This window comes from Rhodnius prolixus, unplaced genomic scaffold (genome assembly GCF_049639745.1).
Source record: "Rhodnius prolixus isolate KJV_2025 unplaced genomic scaffold, Rpr scaffold_4, whole genome shotgun sequence".
Taxonomy (NCBI): domain Eukaryota; kingdom Metazoa; phylum Arthropoda; class Insecta; order Hemiptera; family Reduviidae; genus Rhodnius; species Rhodnius prolixus.
This window is the reverse complement of record NW_027411614.1, coordinates 35,418,939-35,435,694: the sequence shown is the minus strand read 5'-3', so window position 1 is coordinate 35,435,694 and position 16,756 is coordinate 35,418,939. Positions and strand designations below refer to the sequence as shown.

The following is a 16,756-nucleotide window of genomic DNA, read 5'->3' as shown; positions in this document are numbered from 1 at the left end:
TCACGCACATTATTTAGATATTTATTGTGAAGTGTAATGTAAAAGAGAAGCTCAAAACTCACTCCATACTCTGTGCGTACAGCTACAATATGCACTATAGAGTTGGCAGTGGATAGAAGTAGAAAGTACCACAGGTATATTATGGAGAGAGGAAACCTCTTTGGATTAAAACCATTCAAGCGATCCTAACGAAGCCTTTATTGAGTACAACATCGTACTGGAAATGGCCAGAAACGGTACACAGAGGAAGTGGAGTACAGGCTCCGGGAACAATAACTCTTTACAATAATACAAACAATCCACCTTCTATAGCGTAATATGATTGTGTACAACGAGAGTCTAAATGGCCAATTTTTCCTATATTAGCGCTCTCTTTTCCTTTTTCCTTTTCCAATAAATGAACTTTATTATTACGCCATTCAGAAAATATTCTACAAAACTGGGAAATGTTAAATTGCTGGAAACTTTTAAGTTCGCAATAAATAAAATTAAAACTTCGTTTAAATACCAACCGGTTCAAAGTGAGAGTCACAAAAAGCGACGATGTTTTGTGGAACTTTAGGCGAAAAGATTGGAACTTAATTTATTTAACACTTTGTAATGTTCATTCTTAATCAAATTAGAAGCACGAGTTCTGCAATTAGCCTTATTAAAAGAATCTTCATATGCATAGGGTACAGTTAAGCTTAGTGTTTAGTCCATTGGACTCTGATGCAGATTTCCTAGTTCCGAGTTCAGCCTGAATGTAGACATTCTCTTTCTATGATCTTACACTGTCCTGGTGATAGACAATGTGATCAGGAAAATAGCGTAACTTTCGATTGTGAGATGTACTTAGTTAAACAGGCTTCTCAAGTTGCTTGTTATTAATGAAAACACTTCATTTTCCCATCTGCTGGAGCCCTATCGTTCGCGGTCTCAGTTTCTGTATTCTGAGTACCTCTGCTCTTGAAGAAAAAAACCCCATCAGTTGGTCATCTTTTGCTGATGTAGGGACACGCAACTCGGATATCATGAACACTCTTAACCAGCCTTGGCCCAGATAAGTATTTAAAATTCTGCTTCCAAGGCAAAATCTGCTGTACAGTTGATTGAGATTGGCCAAAAATTCTCAACAATTTTCTTTAAGATTTAGACGTGTTGCGGCGAATAAGTTACGACTATTCATGTTGTATGAGTTTCAATAAGGTTAAAAATGGACATGTTCCTTGCAGGAGAAGAGTTGGACCACCTCTTTAGGGCTCCTGGCGACATTGAACAATCCCTTTACACGGCCAAAAAGCACTCGATGTGGAAACAAAAAAGGAGTAACAGTCCCAGTAGCTAACAATATAACTAATCTAAAGTGGCCAATCTAATATGGCTGTGTCGAGAAAGGAGAGAACTCCAAACATGCTGAACTAGCTCTTGTTAATGGGGACTGCAATGATGCCACAAGAAAAACTGCCAGAAACATGGCCATTTAAAAAAGTTTCCTTTTTTGTAATTAAGTAAGTTTGGTTTAATTAATTATGAACAAAAGTTATCATTAACATAAATGAGTTATTCAGAGTAATAATACAAATACACAAATAAACAAACACCCAACCGCATGCACACAAACAATCCAAAATTTCCAACAGAAAAGTAAACTTTATAAAGTAGCAAAATAAAAAAGTTTGACATGTATTACTTTTCTAAGTTCAACATGGCCAAACCTGTAAACACACCACTCTAATATTCATTATAGATACATTACAATGATTAAAAAACTTGAAATATTTCTCTTTTTTTCAATATTCTACTTTAAACTTTTTACTTAAGCTCGTCAAAAAAGTAATTCAAAAATAAATTTGTTATAAAATTATTATATAAAAATATGCATAATGTATTCAAATGATTTCTTTAGAAATTAATTATCCTTGAATAAAAAAGAATAACTATTATTCTTAAATTGGAACTTTTGGACAAATAATAAATAAAAACTCTAAAACAAAAAAATCAGAATTTAATAAATCAATTACAAGAAAATTTTTGATATTATGCAGATTAGCGATGAATTAATTCAAACTTGCTGAAATTTGCGTTGATCAGGTTACATAATTTACATCGCTCTGTCTATCCTATCCTATGTGAGAAATAAATTAGTCTGAAAATAAAGTGTGAAGAACGATATCGTTCAGTTTGAATCCGAATTTGAAGAGATTTATTCTGCTAATAAGTAATGGAGGGCAAACTGGACAGAAGGAAGTGCCGGAAGGAAGGCATGTGGTTTACGGCTCCAAAATAGCCTGTTGGACTGGAACAACTGGCTCAGCACAATAATGTTCAGCTGGAATGGGTGCCAGGTCAAGTGGAGATCAAGGGGGGATGAAACAGCCGATCAACTGGCCAGGAAAGGAGCTAACACTTCTTTCATTGGCCTGGAACCTGTCCTGGGTATCACCAAGGGTGCAGTTCGTGTGGCTCTCGAGAAATTGGATCTGGAGAGAGCATGAAATGAACTGGGTGATGAGTCCTGTTGTCAACACATTAAGAGTGTAAACTAAGGACCGAAAAGACAAATATAGAGTGGTAGCGCTATGAAACCTTTGGCTCTTTGAGACCAAAGGAGATAGTAGCGCAAAAAAAAACTAGCAGGGAAAGTCCTCAACCTCTTTAATAGGAGAGATTTGGTCTACTAGATCCAAAAAGGGGAAGGCACAATAAGCCTCTTTTGGCTGCGGTGCCGTGGGGCGTAGGTCCCGACCCGCTATTATAATCTAATCTATTCTCGTCAGAACATAATAGAATTAATTATGATTTATTTTAATTATTCTGAACAGTTTTCTAAATATTTATTGTTTGCAGAGATGGCAGTTTTTATCATGCCTACCAATACTCTAAAATATTTTTCTGAGAGAAAAACAGTGCCGGAAATGGACCAACTTAGATCAGCCATATTTGAATTTCCAATGCAATGTCCTTCCAGTTCTCAGTTTGTACATTCAGTTTTAGTGCGTAAGTCGTAACTATAACACTTATTGGATGAGGTTTGTGTCGGAGCTTTAAGTCTAATGAGAGCAAGACTTAGCAAGAGCAACGCGCTTCTCCAAAATACTGTGGGTTGTGACGTCGCCGGCCCATCACTTATTCAAGACGGAAGTGTATCCACCCACCCTCTTCAACTCTTACATCCGTCACACCACGACGAAAGGTACCTTAGATGGTACAGTTGTTGGCCCTTGTTACCCCCAAACTACCACAAAGATCCTATAATCGGTTTACCTCGACGAAACTAATTAAACGACAGCATAGCGAATTTTGAGAGTGGAAGCGATGGAAAACCGGGACGGGTAGAGGCTTAGGTAGTAGAGGATCAAACCGGGCCAGGTGGTCGTCTCTCCCACAGGTCCTGGAAGCGGCGGGCTAGGAGGAAGTGAGAGAATAACACTGTTAAAGGAAGGAGAATTAGAAGATGGAGGTTGGTGCGGAATAACGGCGACCTTATTGTATTGTTCAACCTGGTAAACTTCATCATCCTGATGCCGTCCAGGATTTAGAGCACAAAGATGTAGAAGAGGATTTAACATCTAGGCAACTTTACTTACGCAATAAGATCCTACATTTCTTAGTGATAAATTTTACATATTCATCTAATAAAGAGTAATAAAATAATTAAATATTTACAATTCTAGTATTTAATTCAGTAGAGGAATATTTTCTACAAAGAAAAGCTACAGATATAATAAAAGTATCAGACATAATAATAAAATATAATAAAAATATATTATATAAAAATATAATAAAATTTTACGAATTTCAATAAAAAAATGTTGGTATATTAATGTAAAGAGTAAAGAATATTGTCACATCCAGGACAGATTGTTGTTTAAGGTAGGGTAGTTTAGTTTATCTCTGTCAACTGGTATTCGTCATCTAGCTTGTCAGTTCTCTCTCTGTTCATGATGCATCTACTTCAGCAAAAAAGGCTTTATAATCCATAACTTTTATCGTACATACTTCCATTACCGAAGTAAATAAGTGTGTAACTTGTATATACATTTAGAAATAAAAGCAATACATTAAACATCAGAAATTTCTTTTCTCAGAGTGATGAATTTAATTTAAAAATGCAATAACTGATAGCCATCCACTTGCTCAAGAATCTGAGTTTAATTAAGTAGGCGACAATGATTAATATCCCAGATAATTTATAATAATAATAACAGAATATTAATTTACATTTAATACAAATAAAATCAAAAAAATAATTACAATTAAAAGGAAGGGTATGGAAGGGATTAGCACAGTGGTTAGTGCATTGGATTCTCACGAGGAGATTCCAAGTTTGAATCCAGCTGCCGGTCCCTGAGATTTTCAATTTCCTGGCAACTTCTTACCATGGGCCGATAGTGTACTGAAAAAGGCTCCAAGCATGTTCGAAGACAGATGAGTCTGCTATATCTGGTATGTATTGCAGGTTTTACAGGACTGGAGCAAAGAAAATTCTTGATTTTGAATCTTAATTTGATAATGAGCAAGATTCCTCATACTGGGCGTTGAGCTATGCTGTGGTGTCCACTCTGGAGGCTGCTTGCATTTGTTAAGCGTTAGCTAACCAGAGATGTTACAACAAATCATTTAAGATCAAGCTGACTGTAGGCCTATGGACTCACTTTCGCCATTTAAAATTCTATTTCATTTAAACAACAAAGATTTAAATCTTTTCATTTTATGCATAATGATGAGATTAATTGTTGCAAAAGTGCATAGTGTGCTCTTACAAGCAAATCTGGCTGCCGAATAACTTTGTCCAAAGTAGGTACTGTCCGTCTACCAAGAGCCGCAAGTCGCTGGCAATGAAATTATTATTTTTCTTTTGAATATTTTATCAAAAATTAATTTAAAATATAATTATTCAAAAAAATATTTTAATGTTTGGATTTGTCAAGAGTGTGTATAAATTTAGCATTAGGAATATGCAGGCTGGTTCATTTCAGGTCGATGCCGTTTAATACAAGCTTTTCAGTATTCACCTTGGTCAAATTTTGAATATAAAACAAAATATTCAATCCAACTAGAAGGTAGAACTAATCAGGGAGGCAGTTGTATAATTTCTATCTATTTAATGTTTTAGTCAGTCTCAGCATAATGATTAAAATTTCAATATCTCTTTGTATCTGGGTGATCAGTTAGACTGACCTGGCCTGGCACACCTGCCTGTGTACCTGACCTGCGAGCAATGGCTTTTACAACATGGCCTCCCACTTCTCCTCTGCCGGCTTGCCTACCAATAAACTCTAAATATTTAATAGTTCATTAACGTTAATATTGTTTTACGAGAGGAGATCTACTGTTGAATTATTTACAGACCTAACAGAGAGGTTATATGAACTTATGGCATTACTACCAGACCATCATATTCTAGATTGCTTCAAATACTTCCCCGCTGTACTCACTAATTTCTCTTCTAGGACACACCGCTTCCTACAGGATATGTTTTTAATATTTTAAGACTTTTGATAATAAAGACACGCCGATGAGTTTATCACCATTAATTTCATTTTTTGCCGATGTAGCAGATCTGGAGGTTGTCCTTCTTTTCAAACTGCGGCACTAAGAGCTAAGTGACAGGTAATTAAAGCAAATGGCACATCTTCAGGTTTAGTTCTTTCGGCCGTTTTAGAGAGAGTGCCCATGCAGACTTAATCTGGTCCCATGACTTCCTAGTAAGCCAAAAGTTAGAAAACAACTTCATAGAGTGCCATTGACTTCCTGTTTTCAAAAGCTAGATTGCGACATTGATCTTAAGATACGTTGAGACCAGAGGCGGTTATGAAATGATCCAAGCTTGGACCTTGTAATGAGGAGAAATATTTTATCTACCAGGTCTTTCAAGAGGATGTTCAAATCTCTATCGCTGTGGTGCCTTGGCTTCCTTCCAAATAGTATATAAACAGGTGAGTATTAATGTTGAATCAAAATAGTTGGAGCAATTTTTCCAAAAATCCCGGTAAAATAGTTTATTTCAAGTTTCCTTGCTGGCAGAAGGATATCGGCAGAAATCTTAGAAGAGGAAGGGATTTTAGTGGAAAAGCCAAATTTCAAGTTTCGAGATATTTGAAGAGTTTCTCTTTTGATTCTAACATTCAAACACACGCATGTTGATAAGGAGTAAAGTAACACGTTCGTTGTATCCACTCTAGCTGAGTATTCCAAACAACTGAATGTCGGAAAATCCAGACCAATGTAATTCTTCCCCTTTACGACTAGTAAGGAAATAAAAAATAAATCAGAAAAGATAAGCAATAAATAAAGAGATTACGTCTTCAATTTTTGCTAAGAGTTACCCCAGTGCATTTAATATAGAGAAAATTAATAATTCAGAGTAACTGCTGGGAAGCGACATCTTGAAAGAGTTTGCCTGGTTGACCCAAACTATAGAGGCCGACGTGAACAATACGCTATTGATGGTGATCTCAGTTTGGAAATGTTGATGGTAAGAGGGTTGGCTTCCCCCCCCCCCCAAGGGATGATTTCCCCTTCAAAACCGGAACAATAATCCCGGCCCCCGCCCACTGTCACTAGCAGGGTGCACTTACCACTTATGTACAGTTCACTCATATTTAGAACTTAGTATATACAATAAAACGCACTTGACCAATAAATCTAAAACTGTTAGACACAGGTCGTGGCCGGATGATTTCCTACTGGAACTATAGAGAACTACCAGTCCAGCATACTTCCGCTTCTTGTTTTAGAAGACACGGACACTGAGGGAAATCTCTTACAAAACTTTGTATGAGTGACGTACATTGAACTTCCATTTTCCTACAGGAAGGAAGCTGTATGGCAATAAAAGCTAGGGGTAGGTGAAATAACCTATCCGCCTTCAACAAATAAGTAGGACATCCCCTAAAACTATTCTCTTTCACATGTCTCCAGGGAGTCTCCCTGTACACTTACAGAATAGGAATTGGTAATAATGCAATAAAGTAAACGTCTGAGAGCCGATTTACAGTACTGGTGCGCTCCCAGATTAAAATGCGCAGTTGACTTTTAACATTTCTGATACAATATTTTTATATGACTTTCTTTTTATCTTTTTATTATTGAGAGCACTACAATGGACCAATCTGACTTCATGATCCCTTAAAACAAATTTATGATTTTGTAAAATATAATTGTTGCTAAAAAAGATTAAAAAGTCGCATGTGTTCTTAATTAGTTTTTTCCCCTTCAAAGAAGACTTGAGAAAATCAGTTCTTTCAAAGATAAATGAGACGGAGATCTGTAAAGCACAATGAGGTACAACTAAAGGAGAAACGGTGATAAACAGTTAAGACAAGTAAAATTAAGATGCATTCTTGCTTTAAATATTTTAGAAGAAATGAACGTTCCACAAAGAGGCAATAATTTAAACATTCTTCAAAGAATATTTCACAGGGTTTTTCTAATTTTCAATATTTTATTCTCAAACTCTGAGACAAAGAAAAATCGTTTATCAGCAATCGAAATCACAGTGTCTTTTTACTGATGTACTGTGTATGCTTTTTTGAAAGATATTTTACATATTTAAAAACTGAATGGATTCATATGATCTTTAACGAACTCACTAATTTTTTATATGTATTTTTTTTTTTTCAAATAATTGAAATGAATCAAAATAAATAGGATGTGTACTGATTTTATTATCGAACAACTGTAAATACGAAAATTACAGTTACTTTCAAAAAATCCGTTTAAAATATTTTTTTATTAATATTAATCTATAAAAAAAGTTATTGAAATTAGCAAATTTTTTAGTAGATGATTAAAAAAGTTTATGTTCCAAACATAAGAAAGGAACAATGGAAGCGGTAATAACACTTTTATCGGTGATACATATATTTTGTTTTATTAGCTAAATATGTGAAGGAATATAAGGAAATAAAAGCAAAGCGGTTTGTACTAAACTTAGCCGAGCTACAGGAAAACGATCCTATTTAATATTAACCTTTCATATATAGTGAGCTAGCAGTATTCATCTATTATGCCTTGTTTGATGTGTTTAAGTTAAATTGGAGGACGAAATCTAAGGCGAAACTAGTCAGGGAATTCCGCTCTATATGGCCACAGCTTTGAAATTATGCTCCTCACATTGAATAATATATGAGAAGGGAGTGGCCCTTCGTAATTTGCCTTTGTAAGAGTAAGTATATGATATCCTGTTACACACACACACTTTCTCGTTTCTCGTCGCTCTAACCCTTTCTGGGTTACAGGGACCTTTTGTAAAGGTAGAACAGACTATGAGCAACAGATGATCTATTCACTGGAGTTCTACTGCTCCTGTCTCTCTCTCTGATGGGATAAGCAATCACATCCATGTCACTAATCCTGTTCATCTCCTTAGATTATGCAATCCGGAATATTTTTTTTCCACATGCAATTAAAAAACAAAAATAAATATTAATATTTCATGTAAAGAAATATAACAAGCTTTAATGAATATAATGGTAAGAAATATAGATAAATATGGATTAGATCAATGGACGAACTAGGTAAGTTTACTGAATACGCCGAGAACCCGGGTTTAAGATTTCAAATTTTCTCTTTCCTAGAATTATTTAGGAAGTTCATTTCCGGAAGGCAGTAGATGCACCAATCACCATAGTTGTCAATATTAGTTAACACGTAAAAAGTAACTAAAATCGAATGTCATACAGAAAGCTTGTTTCAAATTTTAAAGTAAAAGCAAAGTAATACATAAATCAGTCATTAAACAAAACATAAGTAGCATGATTGATTTAGAATGAGGGCTAGAGATAGCCGACAGCAACTTCTTCTATCACAAGTGAGTCCAAAGAATGAAAGTAATCATTTAGTGCAGAACTAATCAGTGGTCATTTCAATTCTTTACCTCAAGGAAAACCCGCCACAGATTTAAAGAAGTGCCAAACTAAAGAATTTCCTAGGCTAATGAAGAAGTTAAATTTTCTTGAACAAAAAAAATTGCTTCCAAAAGAAGACGAAATAGTCGAATGAAATGAGGAGAGTAGAGAAGCTGAAGTGGAGAAGGAAAAATAAGGATAATTTATTGGGAAAGAAGATATCAAAAAAGTTTTGGAGAAATTAAAATTAGGAAAAGCTGCAGGTCATTTACAGGACAGCCTCTGAAATGCTGTTATGTATGGTAGAAATACCTCTTCAAACATTTGCTGCTTCTTAATAATAGCAATAAGAACTGGAAGATCTTTGTAATTGTGCCCACTTTTTAAACCAGGTGACAATAAGAAATCGCAGAATCCCCTACTAAGAGCCCCAAGTAAACTATATTCCAGAATTCTCTCAAGCTAAAACTCCGTAAAATAGAGAAAAGCAAAGCAACATGGCTTCAGAACAAACAGAAGCGCGCAGGATGTAATATTCACTCTGAGGCAGTTACACATATAAAAAAAAGAACCTTCAGTTTTGTGCTTCGTTGAAATCACTAAATCTTACGATCTACTATGAAAGAAGGATATAAAACAGAACATTGAAAGTTACCGGGAGTTTATACTGGGCCCAGAATGGGTTAAATGGGTCTAAATCTCTGAAAAAGATGTTAGGTTCGCAACTAAAATCAAGGGATCAAAAATGACCCACAGAAAACAATATTTAGAAGGCAGAAAACAATTTTCTTTCGTTTCGCTCAGAGAACACGGCAAGAAGCAATTGTTTCGAAAGATGCGATCTGCTTGCAGTACTTTCCTTTCTTAGTTGATTCTGTTCAGATAAGTAACAATAATAGTAAAATAAGGAAAAGGATTGATTAGGGCAGTGTATTAGATTAGATTAGATTGCACAAAACGGGCGGTTCCACCAAAAATGGGGAAGGAACGCAGGCAATCCTGATGCCCATTGTTCCCCGCCCACCCCTCATCTCATGAGAGATACCGGGGTTTAAAAACAAATCCGGCTAAAAATTACCAGATGCTACTATAATAACCTAACAAAGTAGCAACAGGACACTCGGGAGCTTGACGACTCAATCGCCCAGTGCACTGAATAAACCTAGAAAGTTCATTAAGATTACCAGATGCTACAATCTCCGGTAGGGAGACATTTGACCTACCGAAGACGAGGAATCTAGTTTTAGAATAAACTGGGCACACCTCAACAAAGTGCCTCACAGTTTCATCGGACTCACCACAGCCAGCACAATTTGGCGACTGGATTAGGCCACATTTAAAAAGATGATATGCTAAATTTGCATGTCCACTCAACACCTGAACCAACTGGCGGATCCGGGACCTTCTAAAACCAACCATATCCGTTCTTGACAGGCCAAGGATTTCCTTAGCCTGGCGGCAGTCAGTTCGGGATCTCCACCGTTTCCGATGTTCTTTCAAAATCCACTGTTCCACCTCTGTTCTACAACGTCGATAGGATACAGGGATAATGGGCTGAGGAGTCATTGTTTAGGGCAGTGTATAGTGCGCTCAACTCCTCCAGGTTCTATGGCAGTTGGTTCCTTACTACCTTACTTTTCGCTAATGGAAAAACTAAGACAAGAACAGTTGGCGAACGGTGGTACTGTAAGAAAAAACCCAGGTATCAATGGACCTCAGATACTAACACGCCTTGTATGAAACTAAATCAAAATCCTTATTTCTTGGTTAAAGCGAGCCAAATGAGGAAGATGGGCCTCCCTCAAACAAGAAAAATTAGGTAAAATTGTGTACGACGAATTAAAGATAACACCTTTAGGTAGCAATTACTTTAATGTCCTTTATATGTGAAAAAGCACAGAAGAATTCGTGAGTGTTAACCCTTGACAAATGGACCATCCTCATCTGATTTATGCTGCATTTGCTGATTAAAATTAAAGTAATTAATGAAGTAACTCTGGTTAATGAAATCAGTGCGAGAGTCTTCTAGAAAATGTCTTGTCTTACCATTATCTGAAAGAGTTCAACTTTATCTACCATCTTGGGGCTAATGGATTTTTAGACAGATTATAAGATAAACTACTGCCATTGACGTTTGCTTTATTTCAACTCTTTTTCAAAAAGGTGTCTCTACCCTCACTTCTTTTTATTCACGTTGCTTTCAACTCTTACAATATTGGATCTCATTAAATTATTAAAATAGTGTTTTAAAGAAAAACTTTTGGGTTTCCCTCAAATAAAGAAAAGGTTTTAAGTTTGTGCATTTGGGAACCAATATCACCACAGACCATACTAGCACTTAATTTGCAACTTATTAATCTAAACTTTTATTTATGTTTTGCTGCAGCGCTTTCTGCTGCACTGAAAGTTTCTTTGATAATGAATACTGACACAATTCTCTCCGAAAAGGATAATCTTTTTTTTTTTTTAATCTTTTATTGCAATTGCACCACTGCAACAGTAGTTGCAACAAGCAAATATGGTGAAAGAAAAAAGAAATAGTAGAAAATCATGAGTGGAGAAGGCACCCAGTGATGCCACTCCAGTAACGTGCTTTGCTCTCACGATAAGAGTAGTTCACGAGGCCATCTTCTCTTCAATCTCCTTAGAGGATTACTCTGGTAATGTGGAGGAAGATAGGTGTTCTATGAGGGGGTTAGGATGAGCTGCTGTAGAGGAATGAAATTTGAAGAAACGAGTGTTAGCAAGATCTGTAATGAAAGGAATTTTGAGGTCATTATGAATGGTGAGGTTAGATACATAGAACGGAGCGTTCAGAAGTTTTCGAAGTATTTTTGACTGTAATGCCTGGAGGCGTAGTGAGTTGGAACGCTTAGGCGATCCCCATACTGCAATGCCGTATGACCAAATAGGTCGCAATAAGAGTAGATATAAGAGTCTTTTGTTCTGTAGGTTTCGAACGTTTGTCAAGTAGTCTGGCGAGAAGTTTGTAGCGTTGGTTAGTTTCTTGTCTTTTCAGTCTAGTATGGGGATTCCATGTCCAAAATTTAATCAAAATAGCTTCTGAAATAAATCATTTATTATTTAATGGCCTAAAATATTTTGTCCTTTAATGGAGTTAAACTTTATTATTTACGAAATTTATTATAAATATAAAAAAAGCTATGACTGAACCAAGTGCTTTACACTTAAATTTAAGACATTTCAAAAACTAGTCGATTTGTGCGAGTGTTCGGTATAATGTGCAAAAAGTAAAAGACTAAAAGCAAAATTTACAAAACAATAAGTATGCTCACAATTTATAATAATATAATGTATTCACAAATCTCCCAGCTCAATTCTAAAACCCTTGGCTGACCAACATCTAAGAAGACATACACAAAAAAATGCTTTCTATTTACAAAATTTATTCTTTAAACGAGTATTATGTTTTGCTTTATACTTTTACAGCAAACAAATAATAGAAAGAAATCACCTTAAACGGGACTTTGTAAAGTCACAATCAATAGGCGCTGATGTCAATGTGGAAAAAATATTTCATGTTCTGTTAAACTTTCTCATAATAAATAAAATATACACTCAAATACAAGAACTAAGAAAATGGAGAAACTTAGAGAAACTTTTACCACATAATACAAGAATTTAGCCGCAAAATTTATGACGTCCATTGATTTATGTTGAAAACTTGGAACTTTCTTTCAAGCTTTACAGAGATCCACATTTTTGCGTGAGTTTGACACGATTTAAAGCTTCAGAAAGTAGGTAACAATTTTCTCTGAAAGCTTAAGGAAAACTTTACACCTATGTCTTGTTGGAACTCGTTGACAACTAAACAAGCACTTATTTTAGATGTGTGATAAAGTAAATAATAGAGATATTTTTAGAATATATTATATATTCTTTAGGCGAAATACAGCTTTCAACAGCTCTAAAATTATTTTTTTACTTTTCCATTGTTTACTTTGGAGCCCAGAAGTTGGTTTAGTTCTGCCGCTAGACATTCCTTCATCTTTCTTTAAAGCACATTTTCTGAGAATGTATTTTAAAGAAAGAAACTTTCCTTAACAATTAAATTTATTTTTATAGTAATTGTAATTCGTCGCATATTCCAAAAGGTTAACTATTCCTACAGTTACAGTAAGTAAACACAACCAAAATATAGATACACTAAACTTACACATAACTTCCAATGTAACAGATTCACGTAGTGGTTCTTCGTGTCTGGAACTCATAATCTCGTTGGTAGCTTCACAGCTTAAGGTTTGTTCGTTTTCGAATCTGGTGGCTATGAATTCTAAGCGGCTGATCGTATCGTAAGTTCCATCACCCTGAAAAGTACAAATAAATTTGTATATTTTTGATGATTTTTAGATGTTATTCATTATTAGGGAAATAAACCAATAAAATCTTTGGAAAACGCTTTTGTATTTTTTGAAAGATGAACTTTTCTATTTACCTTCTTCGCTGAAACAAAAGACTTTGAGACAATCATTTTAGTCGTGTTTATGTATTTTTAGAGTCACATGTAAAACTGAAATTTTATACATGTTTTTCAAATAAACAATTCATAGCAATTTGCAACTGCATGTGCAATGGCACTTGTAACAAATAACATGAATAATTAAAATGTATTCTGAGAAGATTTACCACACAACATTGGTGCTCTCCAGTAAGTCCTAGGCCTACTCAGCTGAGTAAATCGTGAGGGCTGTGCCTTCTCAATCGACAATTGGAATTGTCAGGAAGAGTCAAAGATAAAAGCTGGTCAATGAAAGGTTTTGGGGTTTTCGGAAGCCTTTTTAACTTGTCTAAGAGGGTAATATCTTAACGGAACTTTTAGATTAGATTAGATGGTTCTAATAATTTTTTTTTTGGAAGATTTGTTTAGCGGTATGGAGTTGGAATGCTGATCTACTAGACAGCAAAGTTCTTCTCCGAAAATCCAAATTTGTTAACATCTATTTAAAATACACATTAAAAGGTTGCAGAGCGTTTCTTCTATTAAAAGATATATGAGGTCCAACATCACTCGAATACCTTCCTGGTTTTTGGACACTAAGCAAATATTTCCGACGAATACCCAATTTAAAGAATATGATGTACGCAATTAAAAGAGAGCAAAAATGGCTAAGATTTTACCTTCACAAAAATGTATACTTCGTTTAATCAGTTTAATTAACCATATTAAAACAAATGTTGGATGTTAAATTATAATTTAATATTAATAATTATTCATATGATAAATTTGATTATCACAAAACTTAAATATGGCTAATTGAAAGCTGGCTACATAGTAATTAATTTAATTTCTTCAGATTAAAAATCATCATTAAAAAAACTTTTTTAATTTCTAGATTTAAAGAGTACAACTTTATTTAGCTTTTAGTGGGATAAAAGTAATTAAGCACATTATTGCGAACACTTCACAGTTTTATTAATACCAGACATAAACCCGTTTAGTCTGAATCAATTAGAACAAAATTACGACAGCTATTGGCTTTATTATCGTATCTAAAAGAGAACATTTTAATTAATCTATAATTTTAAGATTTCTCACAAAACTTGAGGATATTATTTACACGAAAAAGGAAGTTTGGGTTTATTAAGTATGAAAAATAACACAGTTTTTGTGGACACCAACAATTAAACCTCTCAAAGGTTTGAAGATTAAAGACAAATCTTCAATTTTAATCTCTTAAATTTGGTTAAGTTCAATGGATCTTTTAAAGATCTTTTTGTTTTTTAAACAGTTAAACCACCTTTAAAAAAATCATTCTATATTCAGACTGCATGTGGGGCATATGCTCCAGAATTCGATGGAAATCTCACAATCTCTGTGAATATATCTTTACTCCATGGATTGTTCACTTCTTTTGAGATTTACTTGACAATGGCTCCTTGGATTTTCTGCAAATTTCTTGCGTTTTCGCGGGGATTGATTGGGTTTAGGTTCCTCGAAAGATTTCAGTCGCAAATTTAGTAATGTAGGTAAACAATTACGAAGGACTCAAATGTTCGTTGTTTGAAGAAACTTTTTGTGTAGAACATTACCAGATGTCAATGGGCGAGTAATCTTATGAATTACATTAATCTCAAATTGTCACTCATTCTCCCACTAATTGATGAATCACGACTTTCAGAAATATTTGTGTTTCATCGTGAATTTCATGAAGAAGATTTTCTACTCAGGCAGCCAGATTTAATGATAATCGCTTCAATTTAATACAACGTGTGGCTTGTTAGAAAATGCTCTCATACGAGCAATGAGGCAGTAAAAGGAAAAGTGTGGTAGGAGGAAGAGATGAAGGCATGATGACACTCGTACGATGGTACATGAAGGCATCCGAAAGTAAACTTCTCTCCTAACTGCCTTTCACAGCCACCTTAACCCCAAGCCAGTTCTAGCAAGCCCAGCCGGTACTCAACGGCATGTAAAACACTTGCTCAAACTATTCTACTAACATTTGCATTTGGTAGAAGGATTTGGCCTCGGTAGTAAGGAGAGGCACGCTATGGACGTTGCTGACTAGATGTGTGCAAGAGTAGAGAGGGATGTATTTCTCACTGGTTTACACACGCACACACTAATACACATCTGCAGATATACCAGTGAGTGGTCGACTCAAAACACCTACTAGCACCAAGCTCCACTATTGGCTGTGGCATGATTCCCTTTTCCTGTCTAGTACAGCCGCCAACAACCACTCTGGTAATGGTATTGTTATTGCTCGGTCATTAGGCCGTGGCTTGTACTAATTACAACAACTTTCTCACTCCAGTTACCAACATATAAGTACTCTCTTTCACTCTAGTACCATTGCCACAGCTAGTTGGTTACAAACCTGGCTTTCCGGACAGTGAAGACAGTTAGCCCTCTCAACCAGGTTGCCTCAAGAGTTAAAGCAACCCCACTGAGTATTCTAAAGCCACCCCCTTTAGACAGTTCACTCCAAATTCTCTCAATTACACTAGATAAACATACAAAGTTTAATGTCAACGCCTCTTGATTATCCTATTATGGATACAAACGATACATTTCGTTGATCTTTTACATTATTTTCTTTACCCTCACCAGAATATCAAGTATTACATATATATTGTATATAACAGCAGTTCGTCCACACGTATTTTTATAGTAAATAATTAAATGTAGTAGTCCAAATAAAGTAGTTCACCTTCTTTGGTACATATTAACTCTTTCTAATAATTGTTCTAGGTTATCATCACCTTTGCGGCCACATATCGGTCTGCCTGATTGAAGAGGATGGTTCCTTCATGGAGAAAATGCAGTCGTAATTAAAAATTGCTTATCATTGCAGAAGCCAAAATTAGCTATTCTTGGTAAAAAATGGCGTCAAACTTACAGCGTTCTGAGGAAAACGATTTAGTTTAATTACGTACAAGTATTAAGCATAGTGAGAAATACTTTTCATAATCCTTTGCGCAACTTGAAATTTAATTGCTATTCTTTCCAAAATATTTATTTGACACTTTATTTTTTCTGCATAATTTAAAATCGCCAACCATTTCGACAAATATACATTTTTTCTTCCACACTTTCCTAACTGATATCCTTTCTTACCTTAACGTAACCTTATTACGACACAACAACGACACCTTATTTCCATGTTCATCTAGGTCTGCCTTGAGCCAAGTTGCCAGCAGCCTTCTGACACTATCAAGAAATACTACCTGATTAGTTATTCGTCTTCACTAAATGGTCAAACAATTGCACAGTCGGTTCATCAACTGCTGTTCTAATGTCCAGACTAGTTACAATTAAAGCTTGAAACAGTCTCCTCTTGCTTTTTCTTCTATTATAACGAAGTACCTCCAATCCCTGGAGTAATCTTTGACCTTACCGCCCACAATTCAGAGGAGTATTGATTTAATAGTAGGACTTCAATGGAATAGCTAAAACG

The 16,756-nt window shown here is 35.3% G+C and overlaps 1 protein-coding gene across 2 annotated transcripts in view; it reads right to left on the bottom strand.

The window, feature by feature from the left end:
* Positions 1 to 16,756, bottom strand: part of nrm (neuromusculin) — a 380,564-nt gene that overhangs the window by 96,358 nt on the left and 267,450 nt on the right. For both annotated transcript variants that reach the window (XR_012459736.1, XM_074132269.1), the window contains exon 8: positions 13,012 to 13,162. Coding sequence is in view for 1 of the 2 variants with exons in the window: in XM_074132269.1 (XP_073988370.1) it covers positions 13,012 to 13,162 (151 nt within the window). In the remaining variant the exon portion in view is untranslated. The remainder of the gene's footprint in view (positions 1 to 13,011; positions 13,163 to 16,756) is intronic.